Raw genomic sequence first — 23,829 nt, 5'->3', positions numbered from 1 at the left:
TAAAGTAAAGCTGCAATGAACAGAATTTTCACAATTCTGTATTTCTGCCAAATCAGGATTCTAGTTTCTATTGTAAAACATGAATAGATCAGTAACTGCTATTACACCAGCATTTACTAAATACAGGCCACACTGGTCAAAGTAAAAAAGTCTCACACATGCAGATATATATTATGTATAATGAGCAATAAACTTTGAAGAGAAAGCATTCCATCTTCACTAACATCAGAACAGCTACAGAAGAAACTCTGTAGTGTCATTTTCACACACTCAGCACTCACAACACACAGAGCTGTCATTCCAAAATGTAAAGACAAGGCACATTTAAAAGCAGACACTCTGGCCACCATGGAAAACTAAAGGGGATGAAGAACTTATCAATGAACTGTAAATGCCTGTGTCTTCTTTTTCTCCCCCTGTTCCCCCTCATCACCTGTTTCAGATCTTCCTGCAGTCTACTTGGGACCAATCTTTTTTCAGAATTCTTTAACAGTCTTTCATCTTAATGTTATTGGTGAAATCTCGTTCCTTGAACGTGGTGTGTGCAATAGCACCTATATATAATCAAACCTCATCTACATGTAACAACTTGGGAAAAGACAATTTGGATCAACATGCCACTGATGCGAATGCTTCACCCACCTGTTACTATCAGGCTTCTTTGTGTGGAATGGGTAACAGCTGGAAGTATTGTTGCAGTGGAAGTATTGTTGGCGGTTGCTAGGTTTGATAGGGATGGAGGTACCAATGTAGCCATCATAGAGGTGGAGGTCAACCTCAAGGAAGGTGGTTGTTGGGTTGAGGAGGAGCTGGTGAAGTGAATGGAGGAGAAGGTGTTGAGATTCTGGAGATTGGTGGGGGGTATAAAGGGACCAAACTACAGGGTCACCAGTCCCTTTTTCCCACCGCAAGAAAGGTTCAAGGCACAAAAAACACCCAACACCACACCTAAAAAGAAAACAAATGGAATGAACAAAAAATGGGGAAAACATAAACCACAAGGAAAAGTAGGAGGAGGTATTAAAACCATAGAGCAGATTGTCTGGGCTAGCTGATCACAATAATAAAAGAGGATGAGCCAGCCACTCTGCAACATCCCAAAAAGACAAGGCGAGGTGAACACATGTAGGGAAAAGACAACCACCAAGACAAACAAATGCAAAGAAAATGCGACCAAGTTAAAATAGAGGGAGGGTGGCGACCTCAGAGAGAAGGCTAAATGCCCCTCCTTAGATCGTATGATAAAAACTTCCCTCATGAATAAAACGTAAAACTAAATCTGCCTTTGAGGCATTATCGCCCAACACTGAAGGTAGGGTGCTTGGAAGGTTAAAAGCCCGCTGCAGAGCGGCTAAAAGTGGGCAATCCAGCAAGATATGGATGACAGTCATATGTGAGCCACAGTGACATCAAGGTGGGTCCTCGCGACGGAGGAGGTAGCCACATGTTAGCCACATACGTCCAATGTGGAGCCGGCAGAGAACCACAGAGTTCCTGCAAGATGTCTGCATGGAGGTCTCCCACACATTCGTAGTCTCCTTAAGGTCATGCAATTTATTGTGTGTACTGAGATTACGTCATTCCATCTCCCAAAGCTGAAAGACCTTGTGGCATAATAATGATCGCAGGTCAGTTATAGGGTGCCGATCTCCAGATGAGGTTTCCGTGTAGCCTGTTAGGCTAGCCTGTCAGTAAGTTCATTTCCTGGGATTCCGGCATGACCTGGGGTCCACACAAACACCACAAAACGAATGGACTGTTCCAGAGCATAGGTGGACTCCTGACTGGTCGCTACCAAAGGATGGCGGGGGTAGCACTGGTCAATAGCTTGTAGGCTGCCCAAGGAGTCAGTACAGAGGAGAAACGAAGGAGAAACGACTCGCCAGGGCAGGAGAGGATGCACTCAAGAGCACGAGAAATGGCCGCCAGCTCTGCAGTGAAAACACTGCAGCCATCTGGCAAGGAGTGCTGTTCAATATGTCCTCCATGAACATACGCAAAGCCAACGTGAACATCAGCCATCGAGTTGTCAGTGTAAACCACTTCATGGACCTGGTTTGTTGTTGTTGTTGTTGTTGTTGTTGTGGTCTTCAGTCCTGAGACTGGTTTGATGCAGCTCTCCACGCTACCCTATCCTGTGCAACCTTCTTCATCTCCCAGTACTTACTGCAACCTACATCCTTCTGAATCTGCTTAGTGTATTCATCTCTTGGTCTCCCTTTACGATTTTTACCCTCCACGCTGCCCTCCAATGCTAAATTTGTGATCCCATGATGCCTCGGATCATGTCCTACCAACTGGTCCCTTCTTCTTGCCAAGTTGTGCCACAAACTCCTCTTCTCCCCAATTCTATTCAATACCTCCTCATTAGTTATGTGATCTACCCATATAAACGTCAGCATTCTTCTGTAGCAACACATCTCGAAAGCTTCTATTCTCTTCTTGTCCAAACTATTTATTGTCCTTGTTTCACTTCCATACATGTCAAGAATCGAGGGGAAGTGACAGCAGAGAGCTGCGGGGTTAAACAAGTCCTTACATCGATGTGAAAGGTCCAGACGAAGCTTCGGCCTAGGTGCACACACAATGGAGGCGTACATGAATGGACCTCGAGTATAGGAGGTAAAGGTAAGGACTACACTTCAGACCGAAGAGATCGGACGCGAACTGCAATTGTAAGCCCTGACCTGGGCGTCCAATGCCAGAGGTGAACCGCCGTGGATGGGAAAAGGAGACAGTAATTTGGATGCTCAGGCGAACTATGAATATGTGCAATGTAACTGGCAAGTAGTTGTGCACACCCAACCTTCAATGGACGGTCTCCAGACTCCACCAGGACACTGGTCACCGGACTCGTCCTAAAAGCTCCTGTTGCCAGTTTAACGCCACGGTGGTGCACTGGGTCGAGTCAACGCAATGCTGAGAGAGCCACCGAACTATAAACCAGACTCCCATAGTCAAGGCGGGATTGAACAAGGGCTTTGTAGAGTTGCAGCAGTGTAGAGCGATCTGCACCTCTGTTGGTGTTGCTCAGACAACACTTCTGCTTAAGCTGAAGAAGATGAGGAAACTACGTTAATCGGGCATCGAAAAACAGTCCTAAAAATCGATATGTCTCCACTACCGTGAGTGGATCATCATTAAGGTAAAGTTCTGGCTATGGATGAACGATACGATGCCAACAGAATGCATGACACACAACTCTGCAGCTAAAAACTGGAAGCTGTGGGCTGGAGCCCACGACTGCGCCTTTTTGGATAGCTCCCTGTAGGTGCCACTCAGCAATACCAGTAATGGAGGAGCAGTACGAAATGCAGAAGTCATCTGCATACAGAGAAGGTGAGACCGACGGCCAGACAGCTGCTGCTAGACCCTTAATGGCCACTAAAACTAGAGATACACTCAATACAGAGCCCTGCGGGATTCTCCTGGATATGGGGGAACTATGGGAGGTACCAACTAGGACATGGAAAGCATAGAGCGATAGGAACTTTTGGGAAAAAAAAAAAAAAAAAATCAGGAGCGGACCCCGGAGACTCCACTCATATAATGTAGCAAGGATATGACGTCGCCAGGTTGTGTCGCAAGCTTTTTTTGTAAATCAAAAAAGATGGCAACCAGGTGTTAGTGTCTGCAAAAGGCTGTTTGGATGGCAGACTTGAGGGAAACTAGATCATCAATGGTAGAGCGACTCTGGCGGCAACTGCCCTGGCATGGAGCCAGTAGGTCACGTGACTCCAGGACCCAACACAACCACCGACTTACCATACGTTTTAACATCTTACAAAGAATGTTGGTGAGGCTGATGGGCTGATAGCTATCCACTTCAAGCTGGTTTTTACCAGGTTTGAGCACAGGAATGATTGTGCTCTCCCGCCATTGTGACGGAAAAACGCCATCGCACCAGATCCAGTTGAAGATGACGAGGAGATGCCACTTGTAGTCATACGAGAGATGTTTGATCATCTAACTGTGGATCCAATCTGGGCCAGGAGCTGTGTCGGGGCAATGTGCAAGGACGCTGAGAAGCTCCCACTCTGTAAATGGAGCATTATAGGGTCACTGTGATATTCAGTGAATGAGAGGGCTTTCTTTTCCATCTGCCATTTGGGGGTGCGAAACGCTGGGGGATAATTCTCTGACACAGAGGCTCGAGTATAGTGCTCGGCAATCACATCTGTGTCGGTAGATAACACGCCATGATGTTAATGCCAGTAACACCTGTCGGGGTCTCGTACCAACAAACACGTCTGATCTCCATCCAGACTTGGGAAGGTGACGTATGGCACCCAACGGTCGAGACGTACCTCTCCCAACACTCCTGTTTTTATAAGCTGGCGAATGCGGGCACAGAACCGTTTAAAAGTTATTAAGTGCTCTAGGGAAGGGTGCCACTTATGTCACTGTAGAGCTCACCGACGCTCTTTAACGGCCTCAGCGATTTACGGTGACCACCAAGGTATTGACTTTCGTCAAAGGACGCCCTAAAGAACAAGGGATCGTGTTTTCCCCAGTCTGCCTTGTTTAAAGCCCATCTTGGTAGACGTCCAGCGGAATAGCTCTGGGGGAGTGACAGGAAGATGAGAAGTGGAGTGGTCACTACCACACAAGTCATTGTGGGCTCTCCAGTGGACAGATGGGAGAAGTCCTGGGATACATCATTGGCCGAGTAAGTGTCAAGAGTCACACTGAAATGTGTGGGGGCTCCAATATTTAAGAGGCACAGGTAGAATTGAGACAGGAAAGTTTCGACATCTCTACCTCGGCCAGTAAGCACAGTGCCACCCCACAAGGGGTTATGAGTGCTAAAATCTCCCAAAAGTTGGAAAGGTTTAGGGATTTATGAATCAGTGCAGTTCAAGGGTACTTCACCATCGGGAGGAAAATAAATGTTGCAGACAGTTATTTCCTGTGTCATCCTTATCCTGATACCCACAGCTTCAAGAGGGGTTTGACGGCGCACACGTTCACTACATACTGAGTTCAGGACATAGACACAAACTCCACCTGACACACTATTATAGTCGCTACAGTTCTTGTAATATCCCCTATAGCCACGAAGAGCAGGGGTCTGCATTGCCGGCCACCATGTTTCCTGGAGGCCAATGTAGAAAGCAGGTGGAAAGCTTAACAGTTGCCGTAGCTCAGCCAGGTAGTGGAGAAAACCACAGCAATTCTACTGGAGGATGACATTATTGTGAGGCTGGGAGGGCACGAAGCATGCAAGGAGGCAGGTTATGCCTCAGGGTTACCTGCTGCCACCAATTGAGTATTCATATCCATTCCTATTGTGGATGAGGCATCAGTGAGATCCACGTCCTCAGGGGAATGCTGAGATCTCCACCTCATCTGCAGGTGCAGAATTGGTAGGGAGTGGTGGTGTTGGGGCCACTGGAGGGTACTTTTTCTTAGAAGACTTCTATGTTTGCTTGCCCTCTCGCTTCTCTTTAGGGGCTTGCTGGGAGGACTTGTCCGAAATAGTTCAGGCACGGAGGAAGACTGTGAAGCTCTTCGTCCAGCAGCTTTTGCCTCCTTTAGCCACAGGCGAATGTCCGCAGTGGCATTAGTGGAGACCTTGTGACAGAGGGTTCCAAGGGACCCCTTCTGGATGAGAGGAGCCGAAGGAGGCTGTTGCTTCTCCAGCTGGAGGGAGAGGACCATTGTTCCCTGTGTTTAGGGGAGCCTTGTTCCCGAAGTAGGTACTTTGGAAGCAACGGAAATAGATTTTCCCCCTACCAGCAAGAGAGTGGATGTATTCTGGAGGCCCAGAGGGCCCACTGTTCATAGCACAGTGTGGTATGACTGGCGATGGTGATGGTAATGTAGCTGTAGCGTATGTGGACATCAACAGAACGGGCTGTAATCGTTTAAATTTACATTTAGCCTCTTGGTAAGTCAACCGGCCCAGGGTCTTGTACTCCGTGATTTTCCGCTCCTTTTGGAGTACTGTGTAGTCTGGCGAGCAGGGGAGTGCTGCTCTCCACAGTTGATACAAGTGGGAGGAGGCGCACAGAGAAGATCTGGATGCAGTGGACGTCCACAGTCTCTACATGTGGCGTTCGAAGTGCAGCGGGAAGACATGTGGCCGAATTTCCAGCACTTAAAGCACCATAAGCAACCCTGTTGTCTTTGGGTTCCCTGTAAATGCGCCAGATGAAATGAACATCCCGCTGTTCTAGATTGGCATGGAGTTCGTCGTCAGACTGCAAGAGGAGGTTGCGATGGAAAATAATCCCCTGCACTATGTTGAGGCTTTTATGGGGAGTGACGGAAACAGGAATATCACCCAGCTAGTGACAAGCGAGTAACACCTGGAATTGGGTTGGGGATGTTGTCTGAATCAAGACTGCACTGCTTCTCATCTTGGACAGTGCTGTCACTTCCCCAAACTTACCCTCAAGATGTTCAACAAAAAATTGAGGCTTCATAGGTAGAAAGGAGTCCCCATCAATTCTGCTACAGACTAAATACTGAGGCGAATATGGCTCTCTTCTTTCTGTAGCCCTACATTCCTCCCATGGTGTAGCGAAGGAGGGAAACAATTTAAAGTCGTACCCGTCAGAATTTTACTCGATCCTGCCTTTTTTAAAGAATGCTGGCGCCTTGTGGTCATCACCAAGAGATAACTCAGTCCGCTTCATTGTGAGTCATCTGCCCTAATGCCACCCACTCCAATCAGGGGCTGTCCCCACAGATACCACCCAGCCACAGCAAAGGCCACCTGACATAATGGTCCTTGCCGGGAGTCCTGATGCCCCAGGAAGACACACATCTACTCCTTGTCACAAGTGGGGAGTTTACTGCTCAGCCAACAGCAGTGCGATCCCTGTGTTGTCGGGGGGTTACCACCAAATGGGTACATGACAGCCCCACCAGAACGGACTGGCTACCATGCTGGATATTGAGCACAGAGAAATTCAATACTGTCATGGGGACGAAAGAGGACAGGAGACAATGCAAGAAGATGACATACCACAGAAAGGTGGAGACGCAAAGCCATGACAAGAGGTTCAGGAGATCGAATCTAAGGGCACTATGGATAACTCGTGCACCATTTAAGGTGTCCTTCCCCATATGGCCCGCACTTCTGCAGAATTTCGAAAGTGGCAAGTCAAACCATAAAATGGGACCTGAACTTACAGCTGCGAAAAGTGTGAGACTCCTTTTAGTCACCTCTTCTGACAGTCTGGGATACCTCGGCCCTATTCTAACCCCCGGACCCGCAGGGGGAGATTCTGGAGGAATATGGATAGTGTGTCCCTTGTGGCTGTCCACTGCTTTATCACGCATATACTTGTAGGTGATGCCTTCAGAGGAAAAGTAGCTGTGGGTGATGATACAGTTGGTCATGGTGATCAAGATGGAGATAGCAGATTTGGAATCAGTCAGTTGTTGTGAAACAGTGTCTAGTAGAGGCAGGACCAGGGGAGCAATGGAGATGTCAATGTAGATAGACGTGGCATCGAGTGATGAGCAGTGAACGGTAAAGGAACAGAAACTGTGGACAGTTGGTAGACGAAATGGTTGGAGTGTTATTTCGAAGGGTAGGTTATGGGTAATAGGCTGAAGGTGTTTGTCCATGAGAGCAGAGATTCTCTCTGGGGGCACAGTAACAAGCCACAATGGGGCATCCTGGGTTGTTGGTTTTAAGAACTTGAGGAAGCATGTAGAAAGTAGAAGTGTAGGTGAGGAGGGAGAGGTTCTGGGATGGGCCCAAGGGTTTGAGGAGAGACTAGAGATCTGCTGGATTTCTGAAAAGGGGTCACTGTGGCAGCATTTGTAGGTGGACGTGTCCGACTGATGGCTGAGTCACTCCAGCAAGTAATCCTTGTGATTCCTAACTATAGTGGGGGAACCTTTGTTGCCAGCAAAGATTATAAGGTCGGGATCAGTTATAAGGCGGTGGATTGCGGTTCCTTCCGTGGATGTGAGGTTGGTTTCCATGGTGAGAGATTTGCGGAACGACTGGAAGGCAAGGTTCGAGGTTAGGGAATTCTAGAATGTTAACAGGTGATGATCACTGTTGAATTTTTTAAAGTTAACATCCTCTCCACAGCACGGCACTGTAGATGAAGCACCAATTTCAGAAAGATGACAAAAGAATGAATTAAGGGAGAGAGAATAAAAGTTAAACATCTTACATACATCAACTATAACAAAAAACAGAGCATTAGCTGACTGAATCAATACAGATTAAGGGATGGATGACAACATTGTTGAAGAAACGGTCTTGGCATGTGACACCTCAAACCAAATGACTGCATGGGAATTTGAACCTCACTCCTCCATTCAGTCTTGGATTTTAATCGATGGAAGAGAGCAAAGAAAAATTACAGAATGTTGGGTAATTACAGATAATGTTAATTGTTGTGACTTAGCACGACAGCCAAGTCACATCGAGAGGAAGCCGAAAGGCACGCGTTAAGCTCACGCAGATTGGCGTGAGGTCTGGAACAGTTGAAAGGAAATGAGAACTTAGAAAATGGACGCAGTTGCTGTAATACTTAACTTTAATCCACATTTGTAGAACATCGCTCTTGATGATACATGCTTCACAATATTAAATATCAAAGCTATGGCGCCTTGCTAGGTCGTAGCCAATGACTTAGCTGAAGGCTATGCTAACTATCGTCTCGGCAAATGAGAGCGTATCGGTCAGCGTAGCTTCGCTAGCAAAGTCGGCTGTACAACTGGGGCGAGTGCCAGGACGTCTCTCTAGACCTGCCGTGTGGTGGCGCTCGGTCTGCAATCACTGACATTGGCGACACGCGGGTCCGGCGTATACTAATGGACCGCGGCCGATTTAAAGGCTACCACCTAGCAAGTGTGGTGTCTGGCAGTGACACCACATTAATAACTAAACAGTGATATTTAAATTAAGAATGAGAGAGAGAGATCATATGAAGACAGGTAATAAATATGACACCTGCACTGCTGGCAGAAAATATATTTACGATTACTATGCAATCCTGCTGTAGGTTGAAAAAGACCGAGTTTCTGGTTTTGTAGGAGAGTGTTTGCTGTAAAGGCATGTCAAGTTATCAAGGCTACTCATATAAATAAGAATGGTTGTTGACTTTGTGAAACTGACCCACATGTTAATATTTTTTCCTAATATCATAACGTTCTTCTGTTTAAACAATTTATATTTCACTGTCACAGCTGCAGTCATTTTGATTTGATCACAGCTGTACAACTTCATCGGGCTGGTCTAAGTTTAGAGTTTTGCATAGCAGACCTGCATTCTAGATTTCCTCAAGTGCCAAATACTGCCAGAAAAGTTTACAGTTATCACAGACACCAGGTTAGTTTATCTGTAGGAGCTGAGACTGTTTTTTTTCTGTTTGTTTCACTAATTAAACAATGGAAAGCCTAGGATGAAATAACAACAATGTTGAAAGGATAGATTGCTATCCACCATAGATAATCAATCACAAGCGATTCAATGCCTCCTCTATATGGCGAGCAATCTATGCTTTCCACTTTGCTGTTCTGCTAATTACTTATTTTTGTGACCTACTATGTTATCTCCCTGGATTTGTTTCTCTTAAATTTTTTTTTTTTTTTTTTCTTGTAATCTGAGTGCGATGATTTACTCAACAATTTGCCCTACCTCACTTAGAAGGGTAATTGGTGTGTACAGTACAGGGCTGTGTTTTGGCTTGTCTGCCTTTGACAACATCCTGCTCTTGGCTTGCTTTCATTGTACGAGGACTGTGCAGGTGATTCCATCCATCGTAGGGGGTCAGAGTTTGTACTGATGAATATGACTGTGTGGATTTCTGCTTTCCAATTCATTGCAGAAAGAAGTGGATGCTCAGCTGGTGCTTTCATTTTTTCAAGCAGTAGAGGTAGTTTGAATGTTATTGTTTCTTCATGTACCTTAATTATTTTTTCCTTCTGGATGTTCATAAATTTTTTAGTACATTTCAAAAAAGTTATGTTTTTTTTTTGCAGTTGTCATAATAGACAACCACTGCTTGTTCCCTATTGATTATATGACCTCACTAAAAATTTTGCAAAGAAAGATCGGATTGTGTAAGTTCCTCTATGCCGCCCCCCCCCCTCCCCCTCAATGTGCTTAGATCTAAATTATTCCACACTGAAATGTTTATGTCTATGATACTTCCAGTGTCAATGCATCACATCTTTGCTTGTTTGTATAAGAGACAAGTGATCAGTTGATATGTTCTCAACAATTTCAATATCCCTACATTGCCTGGTGATATGTGCTCAGACTGACTTTTTTTTTAATAACCGGAGTCACCAACAACAGTTGAGGTTAGGCTTATTCTGCGCACTCGTGTCACGTATTCAACAGCTAGTAGCGGTCTGTAGTGCTCTGATGGCTCTGTCATAGTCAATGCGAGCATTAAACAGGATTGTACTAAGTTGTTTAGTGAATTTTTATTCCATTTGTTGTGAGTTGTCATCACTGATGGTGGTGGTTAAGTGACAAATTCTACACAAACAAGCGAGAACATAATTTGCAGGACACGCTTTTTTCACAGCAAAAAGTTCATGTATGCGCATACCGCAACAGTTTCTTCGAACCAGCAACAATGCAATTCCTGCCTGTATCTCAACATATGTGAAGCACCATCACTCGTGAGTCGGATTACAGCAAGAGGAGATTTCCTTCCAGAGAGGTATCTAAGTCTTCTCCATCTTTACTGTTTGTTGTCAAAGTTGGTATTTCTGGCTTTAGCGATTGCTGCTGGGCTAGCACCGGAAAAAAAGCTTGTTAAGCAGTAATTTATGATTGTCAATTGATTTGTTTTAGATGCTGCTTTAAATGCATTGTGGAAGCCAGTAGAATGCGAGAACTTGTGCAGTACTATTATAACTTCACAGCAAAATGCAAATTGCTGACCAATACACATTACTAGACAGTGGTTGACTGATAAGTCTCAATATTTTATTAAACATTTTAATTTGACTGACAGAAGCACTGTTACTAATGCTTCAGTGGTTAATTAAATCCGTAAAGAAAGTACAGTAACGGACATAAAAACAACATTCATTAAATTACAGCCATCTGTGTTGGATGCTTACACCTAAGAGCTGATATGCTCGTAAACACTCTTAATCCACTAGTTGAAAAATTGTCGCACAAATATTAAAAGATTCTTCGAAATATGATTTACAATTAAGCATAAAAATTTGAAATGTTTCAAGAAATCACCAAGTTTATTAAACCACAGATCCAGAAAGTTAGTTATCCTGATCAGCGGTTCCGTACAGCAGTAATTAATTTCGCATCACCTAAAGGTATAACCTACAATTCCTTAATGTCATTTTTTTCCTCTACAGACAAGTGCATATGCATATGGTTTCCATTTCTTGAGATGTGAATATTGTTGGTGATTTGGGTTATCTTATGAGTCGTAAAACCTCCTTGAAGGTATGGCATGGTAGCATGGGTCAAGTGGTGTGTATCTGGGAAAACAGGACAGTACATGCATAGATGCAATTACCAACCACTGCCAGCAAACCTCGTGAAAGCCTTGAAAAATTGTCAAGGAAGAGATGTATGGTGAACTATTTCATACAGCAGTTTATGAAACTTGCTGTAAAAGTAATTCCCATTCTCTTACGTAGAAGTTGTTGAGCTGCCTACAGCCTGAGAAGTTCAATTTGTATTTTTTCTGTAATTGCTGCCATGTCTAATAAATATGATGTTCAGGTTAATGGTGGTGAAAGTTGTTGGGAATTCAATAATTTCATTAATATTTGAAGTTTGGAGTTGGTGAGGTTCAACATTCAGACCAGCGCAGGCAAACTACTGAATAAAATGCAGGTGCACGATGTAGTTCACTTTATTTCAAAAACACTCTCACACTACTGAATAAAATATAGGTGCAAAGTGTCGTTCATATGATCTTAAAAGCAGAAGACTGTCTGGTGAGTTTGATACAAGCCTGGAAGCTTGCATGCTAAACCTGACATTCATGAACTCAGTCTCCCAACTGTGAACTGAGACTGTCGTCTTTCCTGGTAATCTCGGCTGAAGTAAGCAACACGGTTATTCCATCAACTCAGAACTTCATGTGTCACTTTAGTCCAATGACAATAGCCATGACATCCTCATGAAAGACTGAGACCTTTGTCACTGCATGGAACTGCCAATAATAATTCAAGATGAAAAGTCAAATTTTATCTATAAGCATATATTTCTTTGCATCACACTTTCACTAAGCACTGTAATGATACAGAAGTTTACACAGATGTCTCCAAGTAAAGATGCTTAGTTTACTGTTATGTTGTTTTCCTAAGCAACATCCTAAGAATTTGCCTACCAACAGAATTCGCCATTTTCGCTGCTGAATTAAGTGGAATACTGATGGCTTTCACGCAAATGAAATATGCCCCAACTGATCAGACTCCCACAGCGTTCAACAGAGGATCCAAAGACTGTACACAGGAGAGAACCTTGTCTAGAACATCCAGGACAGGCTCAATTTCTCTACATAAGCAGGGTAAAGAGATGCCATTCTGTTGGGTACAGGAACATAATAGAATTTGCTGTTACGAGATTTCAGACTCAGCTGCCAAGAAAGTTTATTATGAGAATTCAGTGCAAAATCTCACTGTGGTAAAGTATGTCACTGATAGAAAGGACAGTCATGGAATGTCAGAGTGAGTATCTGAAAACCAATGAAAAATAAAAAAAATAAAATAAACCTCTTGGACATCTAAGGTGATCACATCTATGATGTACAAACATCCAGACACACAAATACAATGAAATCATTCTAGCCCACCTCTGTCAAGGGCACTGCCGTTTAACCCATGACTTTTTACATTATCATGACAAACCTCAATTTCTTAGACACTTGCCATCTCGACATCCCAATAATGCTCAAATATGACGAACTAGGTAGGAAAATCCAAATCATTAGAACACTGATTTACAGTGAAGGAAGAAAGGAGAATTGGGGCTTTATGTGTAGTCAAAAATGGTCATTAGATGCAGAATGCAAAATTAGATTGGAGATGTACATCAGCCACACCCTTTCAAAGGAACCATTTAACTTCAGTGATTTATGGATATCTCAAAAACCTAAATCCTGATGGTCAGATGGGGATTTGGATGGTTGTCATCCTGAATATGGGTCCGGAATCTTAACCAGTGTGCCATGTCACTTGGTATTTGTGGTGAAAAAGAGCTTGGTATTTGTGGTGAAAAAGACTATATTTCAGATACTTAACCTAGAAGTCTTACCTGGAAAATTATGATTAAAAATATCTCTTCTGTCTGCAAGAAGAGCATTTCCAAAAATCAGATCACAGCACGCAAGCAGCAGGTGATATGAGTTGACTAAATCATCACTTATATCTCTAAATTCACTCTTCACGCAAACAAATAACGTCCAGCTGAAGTCAAATAATTTAGAAGGTGTGCAAGGCAAACTCCTGGAAAAAGAAACTGATGTATGATTATGAAAAAAATCTCTTCATTATGTAAGCTGAACAGAATACTTAAGACTAGAGTACAGGAATTTCTTTTTAATAAAAGCATTACACATCATGCAAGTTCACAGATGCTGACAAATACAAACTTGATAGGTAGGCCACAATTATCGATCTCGTTTGTGTCCATACTCGATACTTTTCTGTAATGTGAGTGGCTGTCTTTTCTTTTCTAATTTACTTTACACTGTAATAAAGCAGTTGGTCCAGTATCCTACCTTTGCTTTCTCGACCTCTGCTGTCTTGGCTGTTCATCTGCGGGCTTTTGGAACATATCTACAAAAATTGGTTGAAACTTCTTGAAGATTACCATTGACACAGCAAAGTTTCTTTCCAAACGTTCGATTTTGCTGCGAAATTCTGGTGGCATGCTTGCCATGTCAGCCCATTTTTTGCTTTTATTGAAAAACTGAATCAAACTGGAACAAGAAAGGATTGTTTTTGATTATTCTCTCCATGGATAGTTGAAACAGAATGTACAAAGAACTTTCCACAGGTACAGCATCTTTTATTGTGAAGTCTCTGTTGAGAAACTTTCATTATTGTTATGATACATTCATCACATCAACAGCAAGAGCGGAAAACAAATTATCAAATGGCATGTTATTACTGATTTTATTCATTTCACTCCCTAATGCTCCTTAAGCAGCCCTTATATTCGTTTCCTACCTTTTCCACTCTTCTCGGGCAATGTCCATCAACCTGAAAGTTTGTCATTCCCTACAATTTCATCAAGCAATTACTGATTTGGCCCCTATAAAAGCTGCTGTTTATTTTATATTCACTCTTGTTTGCAATTCCTTATTCTAAGTTTAATAGTGAAATAAAGTGTTCCAAAAACTGGACGACATTTTATAACAGGGGCAACTCTAGCTACACTGTTTTACCTGCATGGTACAAATGGTTGGCAACTCGCCTGTTTCATGTAGCCTATGTGAGGACTTATCTTAGGTAACCAATGAGATGTGCTGTATTTTGAGTAATGAAATTAAAATTACACAATATTCAAGATCATTCGGGGAGATACTGAATTATGAACAATTGCCTGAAATTGCCAATGCCACAGTTTTTACACTTTCTACGTTTTGGAATAAATATGCCATGACAGACAGGTCTATGGTAAAGTGTGGTGTTTAAGGTAGGTTGGAAAGTAATTTAGTTTGGTTGTAAAGGCTCAGCTACAGTCCAGTCCAAATATTAATTTCAGCTGTATATAACATACTAAAAAAAATGCACTTATTGTTACAGTGCATCTCTTGCAATCTTTTCAATTGTGACTGCTGTTTTTCCAAATACATTGCATATATTATGAGACAGCCCAGACATGAAAAGGTGACAGAGATAAGCAATCTGCTGTGTTTCCAAAACATATTTTTTTTAATTATCTTGATTGCAATAATACAGAGTCCACCAGAAAAATGTATACACTCTTTGTTAGGCTCTATCAAGATATCAAAATTGTCGTTCGATTTGAATTAAGAGTGAGTTGTAGTATGGTCTTTGGCTCAACAGATGTTAGTATTTTAATCTCGGTATTGAGAAAACAAGGTGGCTGGAGCATGCGTAACATACAAGCAACGAAAGGGTATTATGAAGTGGTTTTTCAAGTTTGATAATGTTGAAGTGAAACGTCAGTGGAGGTGGGAGTTTGGAACCGAACCACCAACCCGCCTAACAAGTAAATGCATCATTGACAACTTTGAATTATGTGGAACGATTTGTGATATTCACAAAAGAAGATCAGAAAGATAGCGTACAGCTACAAGTCCCGCTTTGTCAGGTCTCATTTTGGAAACCTTTGTTAAATCTCTACAGGAGTCTGCTATGCAATATGCAAGTGAGGTGGGGGTTAGCAGTACAAGTGTACAAAGAATTCTGAAAGCTGCAAAGTGGAAAGTTTACATTCCATGATTACTGCACGCAATTAATGACGACTAGCCTTATCGCCGAATGCAATTTTGCGAATGGTATCAGCAAATGCTAACTAATGACAAACAATCTGTGATGAAGGTAGTGTGGAGTGACGAGGTACAATTTAAACTTAACCCGCAGCTCGTGGTCTTGCGGAAGCATTCTCGCTTCCTTGGGCTTCCCGCGCACGGGGTTAGGGGTTTGATTCCCACCGCGGTCAGGAATTTTTCCCTGCCTCGAGATGACTGGGTGTTGTTGTGTCCTGTTCATCATCATCATTCATCCCCATTACAGCAGGAGGAAGGCAATGGCAAACCACCTCCACTAGGACCTTGCCTAGTACGGCAGTGCGGGTCTCCCGCACCGCCCCCTACGCTCCTCGGAATATGGGACCTCGTCATCATCATCATCATCATCAGCAGCAGCAGCAGCAGCAGCAGCAAGTGGTAACTGATGACAAACAATTTGTGAAGAAGGTAGTGTAGAGTGACGAGGTACAATTTAAACTTAATGGAAACGTGAATTGGCATAAAAGCGTGTACTGGGCACCAGAAAATCTGCATGTTTATGTGGATTAAGCTGTCAATCTACCTGGGGTTCATGTGTGGTGTGTACTAGCATCTAGGGGCTTAGTAGGACCGTTTTTCTTTGATGCTACTGTCACTGAATAAGTGTACCTGGGAATGTTATGCACATCAATTTTTCCAGGTATACGAGTGCTCTATGGAACTGATGAAAAGGCCCTCTTTCAACAGGAGGGGGCGCCACCACTATACTACCTAGCCGTACGAGCTTTCCCGGGCACTTGATTGGACAAAGAGAATCCAATGAACATACAGTGTAAGCTTTCACGGCCGGTATTGTCTTCATTTAAAACTTCCAGGCTGATAGGCCGTGGCCGAAGTATAAAACTGTCTCCTGACGCCACGTGATCGACAGTGGCGCCCTCTGTACTGCCTATATAATCAGCGCTCCCTCGAGTTCTCTTCGCAGTTCGCCGCTTTACCTCCGAGGATGTCTCCCGCAGTCGGAGACGAAACGTCAGGAGACAGTTTTGTACTTCGGCCACGGCCTATCAGCCTGGAAGTTTTAAGTGAAGAGAATCCAACGAGTTCTCTCCACAGCCGTCAGAGCTAACACCTAAGCACTTTTACTTGTGGGGAACTGTGAAAGATTATGTCTATCAACGTAAGCCATGCACGCTGGAGGAACTTCGCCAGGAGATTACAGCAACATGTGCAGCGATCTCCACTGTAACACTGACTGACGTAGTTGCGGCAACCGCTCGTCATTCTGTGAACATTTAAAGTAACCATGTGCTAAACTGAAGGCTGTACAATGTGTGTGATCAATTATTAAATGTAAAATTAACACATAAGTAATAATTTTCGTTCCTTAAAGTGTGTATACAGTTTTATGGCTGACTCTGTATATTACTTTTTTGGTTGCTAGAGAGCCCCTTCAGATCACTCATGCTAGACCCTGTTATTTATGTTCACAATAGGTTACAACGCCATCATCTGAAAGTGTTTCTCGAAAAATTCTCATCAGTGAGGCAAGCTTTCAATAAACTGTTGGATATACCAACAAGGTTACAAAGGGCAAGTCTGAACCATACTTATTAACAGGTGTGCCCGAGTACAATGTTGAAACGTTCTCATTACAGAATACAAAACTTTCATAATAAAACATAGGTATTCAAAGTTGGCCAAAGCATGTCTGTCACCATTTGCACCTATCAGAATATTCAACTACAGGGGCCCGTTGAAGAGCATCCGCCAATTACAAATTGCAGTGACTTCAGTGTAATTACTGTCTTTGAATAAAAGTATCATTTCTGTTCATCTCATTGTGTATTTCCTTCAATTACCTTCTGTACTACATTCTAGTAGTTCTTTCTAAATGTGACCTAAGGTTCACTGACCTATGGTACTTGGTAGTGACACATCATACAAAAGTTACTTTCACCTTTAAGTTTTGCACATCAGTGTAGAAATTATTTTTATCGTATAGTAATGTATTACTGCAATGAGACAGTTGATGTATAGACATTGGGAGTATGGGGAAGATCTGGTGATGACATTTCTCGACCTAGTGAAAGCATATGACAGTGTTCCCAGGGAAAAGGCATGGGCAACCTTGAAGAGAAAGGGAGTTGGAAAGCAAACACTTGAAGTCATCCAGGTAACGTAAGAAAAAGATCTAGTTGTGTGCAGACACCAGTTGGAAGAACTGAATGGTTTAAGAATGTTACAGGACTAAGACAAGGAAGTGTGATATCACCACTACTATTTATAATGGTGATGGATGAACTAGTCAGAGAGACGAAAGAAGCCCATAAAGGAAGGGAGATGAAGCATAGGAAGACTGAGAACAAGATGGATTGATACAATAAAGATGAGTTTAAGGAGGAGAAACCTGCTATGGAACCAAATTGTGGAAGAAGAATGGTGGAAAGACCGATTAAAGTGGCAAAGTACCACTGATACCTCAATCCAACCAGATGTTGGATAGAGGGGAAAGAAAGATGAAGTAATGTATTACTGTGAACAAGACAAACATTTTTTTATGTTTTAGTATGTATTATGATTACATTTAAGTCACTATACAACAAAATTTTCAACTTATTACAACAAACATAGTGTCTCTCTGCTCCCTCTCAGTGACTACTCACAAGCAGCTGTTGGCACACCACATACGGTTTATTCGAGTAAACATATCACAAACAAGCGGAACAGTTTTCAAACTGTCTCTAACAAGTATTTGCAGCTTTGAGGTAATTTCGACCACCAGAAACCTTTGCTTTACTTGAGTGCATATTTTGCATGTTTCGGCGTTTGGCCATCTCTAGTGCTATTTGACTCCTTTGCTGTCTTCACATTGCTCAAATGTTTATGATTTAAATAATGAAACACTGCACCTCATATTTTTTGTGCTTTGTACTAAGCGTTTTGATAATTTATTCTCATTTTCAAGTGCACATATTTACGTAAGTGTTGTGTGTGATGTTTGTATGTTTTTGTGCCTCTTTTGTGCCATTACTGTGGCACCTTTTTGAGGTTATACGGTACTGTGCCTCCTCCATAATGCAGAAAGACAGCGCAAGAGAGGCAGAACTACACACAAAACACGAACATGACATTTGATCGTGACACTGAGAAATTTTCTAAACACGCTGTGCTAAGAATGCAAAAAATACATAAATAGTACAGTGTTTTGTTATTTTAATAATGAATGACAGTTTCCCATTTTCCAAAAAAAATCTATTATGATGAATGAAACTGAGTCAAATGTTTCCACTTCCCACTTGTGATCGGCTCTTCTTGGAGAAGCTGTGACACACAATGTTAACTGAAGGAGGTATGAATTATTCCTCACACTTACCCACTTTTCCTGACACTTTTTACAAATTTTGATTATATTTACATGATAAAAAATTAAATAAGCTTGACTCACTAATATTAGTAACATAAACTTTGTTGCTGATTGATAATACATTGCCAATAATTAGAACCAATATCAATAAACTACAAAGTAGTGAATGCCAAAACATTACAAATGCAGGAAATTATTTAATCTGAAGACAAATATCACAGCACATTTCTACCTATGCCACCCCCTCCAAAGTTAGCCAAGTTAATGTGTGCATGTCATCTATAGCAATGAGTATAGTATGTGACACAATTATTGTGTTTTGGGATCCGATCCTTGTATGGAAGACAGAAAATTTAATCATTCTGAAAGTGAAGTTAACAGAAGATGTTGAGATCCATGAGGCTGAAGTGTACTGTTCCTTTAAAAGACAAGCAGAAACCTAATACTTATTTTCTTCAATGAGAAGGTGACGAGACTGAACACAAAAAGCTACTGCCACGTGTGCACTGATCCATTTGGAGCAGGATAATTAAACGATTTAGAGTCAGTCAGAAGAATTTCCTCTCATCAGGAGAAACTGCTTGCAACTGTCCACTGGCCATCACTTTAACAGCTTTCGTCCAGCCACAAACTATGGGGAACTAGGAGAATGCCTGTCTCTAACACAGTCACGTGGTTCCAACAGCTGCAACCGTATCTCGAGTGAACCTATTGTGTTTCCATTAAACCTCATGTCAGGTACTCTTAACATTGTTCAATAAAATGTTTAAGGAACAATGCTGACATAGTTCTAGAAGCACATCCAGAAGTAATATTCTTAAAGGAATAAGAGCTAATTATACACACCAAGACATTACTCCTAAATTGTGTGTTAATTACCCAATGTTATCAGAATTATGATCATTTAGTCAATACACACTGCCATCCAAAATTGGTTAAGTGTGTGTGCTTTTGTAAAACTCTATTTTCAGTTTCAACATTTTGTTGACAGGGAATCGGCAAATTTATTTAATTTCTTCAAGTGTTTATTAATGATTCTTCAAGTGTTTATTAATGATTCTATCAACAGTTGCAGTACTTGTATTAGGCGACTAGTTTCAAACTTTACAGGTTAATTTTCCAGCCTGGCTTACTGAGGCTGCGCTGACACTGCTCGGTCTTAATAATAAACATCAAAGTGGCAACAAATACTTTATAAAATGTTTGCAGAATAAATGCCACAAACCACACACGACAGTTACCAAGTCGAATTGTGACAACCATTCTGTATATATTTTATGAAGCATGTGTTGCCACTTTGACATACAATACTAAGATCAGGCATTGTCAGTACAGGCACATTAGGCCAGGCCTGAACATGAACTTGCACAGTGTGAAACCAGTCGCCTAATGTAAGTACTGCAACTGTTGATAGAATCATTAATAAATATTTTAAGACACTCAAACTAAGTTTAACTTTTGAAAATGGACAGTATGCAAGTTTGCACTTACAAGTGAAAAAATACTTTTATGTGAAAATTATTAATGGTGCACTTTCAGGTGTTCTGTAAAGATTTTTTCCCCATTTTAAACACAATATTTCAATGATAACCAAGAAGTTTTCATTGGATGCTGTAAGTTATGCAGTTACACATACTCGCTGCCTGGACACCAACCAGTCCTTACAGCGAGTACACTTTACAGCAATACGCACAGAACCGAAAGAAGACGACTGGGTTGGTCATTGAAATACTGTGCATAAAATGGAAACATCAACTTGGCATGACACCTGGAAGCATACCATTAATCAATCACACTGAAAAAACCTGAGAGATTACATTAAAATTAGCTCTGTTACTAGCAAGAAGAGCAATTTCGACAATCTGAGGCAACATGTTCAATGCAAATCATATAATCTAACTAAATAATCACGCCCATATCTAAACCTACTCTTCAGACAGAGAGCGTGAAACTAATGCTACACAAGACATGGTCTGCCTCTCAACAGGAATGAGAAAGGGAAGATGGAGTTAATCAGTGAGGGTGCAGTAGGTGGATGGGGTGCCACACATGGTCAAATACTTGGTGTCATCGGTAGGAGGACTAGGGCTTTTTAGGATAAATCACACCAACAGTTTCCCCTCCCTCAGAAGTATCTGAACAAGTTTAGAGATTTTGTCAATGTGTACACAAATGATAGGCTGTATCTCACTGATGTACACAAACACCACATAAAAATGTGCAGTCTATTAAAAATAAGGCACACCAGTTTAAACAGCATAGTGGTCTGCTATACATAGCAATTGTCTATGACACAATGAAATACAGCATTTAGTGCTATCATCATATAAATGTGCAAGTTGCTATTGCAGAACTACCTTCAAGGGTGGGCATCACGTATTTACATCAGGTAGACATGTTACAAAGATGGACAAGATCTGATCACAATTAATGCAGGTAAACAATTCAAATTAGTAGCTGTTTAACTAAAAACACTAGACGGGCATACTGATTCTGTATGTGCACCACTCAACTAGTGGTAATGTGGACGCAGTCTTCAACCAATTAACTGAAGACCTGAAAAGTTTTTTGGGCCCCAAAACTGACAAAATAACATGTAGAGACACGGCTATTATCACAGTTGTTGAGCATAAAATTAGTAAGAACTTTGAGCACTTCTGGTGTGGCATGATAGGTAGATGCTGCTAATAGGGTATCAAAAAGTTCAGCATTTGTCTTCATATTTAGTCAAAAAAAGGATACAGGAGAGCACTGCCTACTGAAAAAAAGAAAAGAAAAAGTAAAATAGTGCAGAATGTGATAAAACATGAAACGAAAAGGCAGAAACAAGTGTAGCTACTTACAAATCAAAGTTGGGGGTAAATTAAAATGAAAATCCAAAGGAATTGTCAAATTTGTAAATTACTGTTTCTCTAATACTGCAGAGAAGTTCCCAAAGAATCTTCCCAAAAAGTCATGTAGCACCCACAATTATAATGTTCCCACACCAAAGCTTGAAATCAGGAAAACAATATAGAAAGTAAAAAAATAAAGCAAGTATAGATGAGGTTCTAGTCAACTATTCTGAAGGCGTGCAACGAAGTACACAAGCCCCATTAACAAAAAATAATAAAGCAGTGCTTGAATTCAGGTACTTATCCAGAATCCCTAAAGCAAACACGAGTACTGCCTTTGCTACAGGAAATGTAAAGCAGATAGTACTGAAAACTTTAAGTCAGGTTTACTACTGTCTGCATTCTCAAAAATAATCAAATCAACCACGAAAGATAGACTGCCGAATTACATGAGTATATACAAGTTTTTTTAACGAAACACACTTTGGTTTTTGAAGTGGAAGAAGTACAATTTCAGCCTCTTACAGATTTCACAAAAGTGGTACTTGAAGCTCTTGGCAAGGATGACTGTGTTGCAGGTACATTCTTAGATCTGTCCAAGGCTTTTGACACTGTTGACTGTAACATACTATGGGGTTGTTGCATACATTCTAAGCATTCTTCCATAAGATTAATAAACACAACAGATACATATAGCAGAGACTTTAGTCATCAATAATATATTCTCCTTCACTGTTTACAACATCCTGCCTATACTGCAGTAACTTTTTGATTTTGCGACTTAGAATCATATGGTTTTGAGGTGAAGAACTCATGGAGCCATGCTGGGAGTGCATTTCATCCAGAAAGGAAGTTCCCTGAAGAAAGGGCTAAAAGGTGAAAATCTGAGGCCGCAATATCAGGGGAATAAGGCAGGTGCAGAATGACTTCCCAACCCAACTCCTATATAGTGTTTTTTTTCTTCTGCCTAGAAGAATGCGGATGGGCCTCATCGTGGAGTAGCATCACTTCATGTAGTCTCCCTGCTCACTGTTCTTGGATTGCATCTGCGAGACATTCAGTTGTTGGCAATAAATGTCAGCAGTGATGGTTACACGTCGAGGAAGCAATTCGTAGAACACCACACTACTGCTGTTTTACCAGATGCATAACATTATCTTTTATGGATACGTGCAGGCCTTTGTATGGGGAGTTGCTGTGTTGTTTGGGCTCAGCCATTCCTTTCTCTTCTGTTAGTACAAAGAAACTATTTCAGGTCACCAGTGATGTACAAGATAGGAATGGTTGATGTTGCTCACAAAGCCAACTGATGATGAGCACACAGAGAGGCACATACGGCCACCCGGTGATTTTGCCTTAGAGGTTGCAGTGCCCATACACACAATTTTTTAACCTTCCCCATTGCATGCGAATGTCGCATGATGATGGAATGATCACAGTTCATCACATTTGCCAGTTCTTGAGTACAATGACATAGATCAGTGTGGATTAGTGCATTCAAATGATCTTCTTCAAACCCTGAAGGTGTTTGTGAACATAACAAATCACTTACGTCCAAAGATTCCTCCTTAAAATGAAAAAGCCATTTTCTTGCCAAGCTCTGTCCAATACTATTAACATCATACAAGGTGCAAATTTTTCCGGCTGCCTCCACTGAACTCAAAACAGAAAAATAAGAATGAAATGTTCCGATTTTTCCGCTTGGCACTACTTTTTATAGCACCCACAGCTCCACTCAGTAACTCCAAATGACAAAATGATAATACATAAACTCAAATAGCAAGGGTGAACAACAAATGAAAAATGACAACTGATAAATAAACCCATAGTAACCGGATGCAAAACAGAACAATATTAAACAAGCTAAAAGCACTAGGTGTAAGAGAAATAGTTAACAATGATGGATGGATTGAAAACTGATGAGCAATAAAAAGGGTGGTCATCAGCACCTTTTTACATGATAGTGGTACTGGTGAATGAGTATTCACTCATTTTAAAATGATAGGTCAAGGCCACATAACTACAGTCACAGTAATGGAACATACCACTTTTAATCTCGAATAGATTTATTAATAAAAGTGGAAGTCAGTAAAATTGCTAGTTGGCAGTAGAACTAACCAGATGAGTAGGCCATGTGGCATCAGAATAAAGTGGGACATTATACCAATTATACTATCAACTACAGGAGTCATACCACACAATATCCACTAGTACATCAACGCAATACAGCTACATC

General features: G+C 41.6%; 1 protein-coding gene across 2 annotated transcripts in view; it reads right to left on the bottom strand.

Annotated features, from left to right (window-relative positions):
- LOC124615826 (retinoblastoma-like protein 1) overlaps positions 1-23,829 on the bottom strand; it is a 173,145-nt gene that overhangs the window by 140,761 nt on the left and 8,555 nt on the right. For both annotated transcript variants that reach the window (XM_047143971.1, XM_047143970.1), the window contains exons 3-4: positions 13,692-13,892; positions 13,226-13,416 (exon numbers count right to left, since the gene is read on the bottom strand). In XM_047143971.1, the coding sequence (XP_046999927.1) occupies positions 13,226-13,416; positions 13,692-13,892 (392 nt within the window). The remainder of the gene's footprint in view (positions 1-13,225; positions 13,417-13,691; positions 13,893-23,829) is intronic.

The sequence above is a fragment of the Schistocerca americana genome, chromosome 5 (genome assembly GCF_021461395.2).
Source record: "Schistocerca americana isolate TAMUIC-IGC-003095 chromosome 5, iqSchAmer2.1, whole genome shotgun sequence".
Taxonomy (NCBI): Eukaryota; Metazoa; Arthropoda; class Insecta; order Orthoptera; family Acrididae; genus Schistocerca; species Schistocerca americana.
Note: the sequence above shows the minus strand (reverse complement) of the source record. Positions and strands in the feature narration are given on the sequence as shown.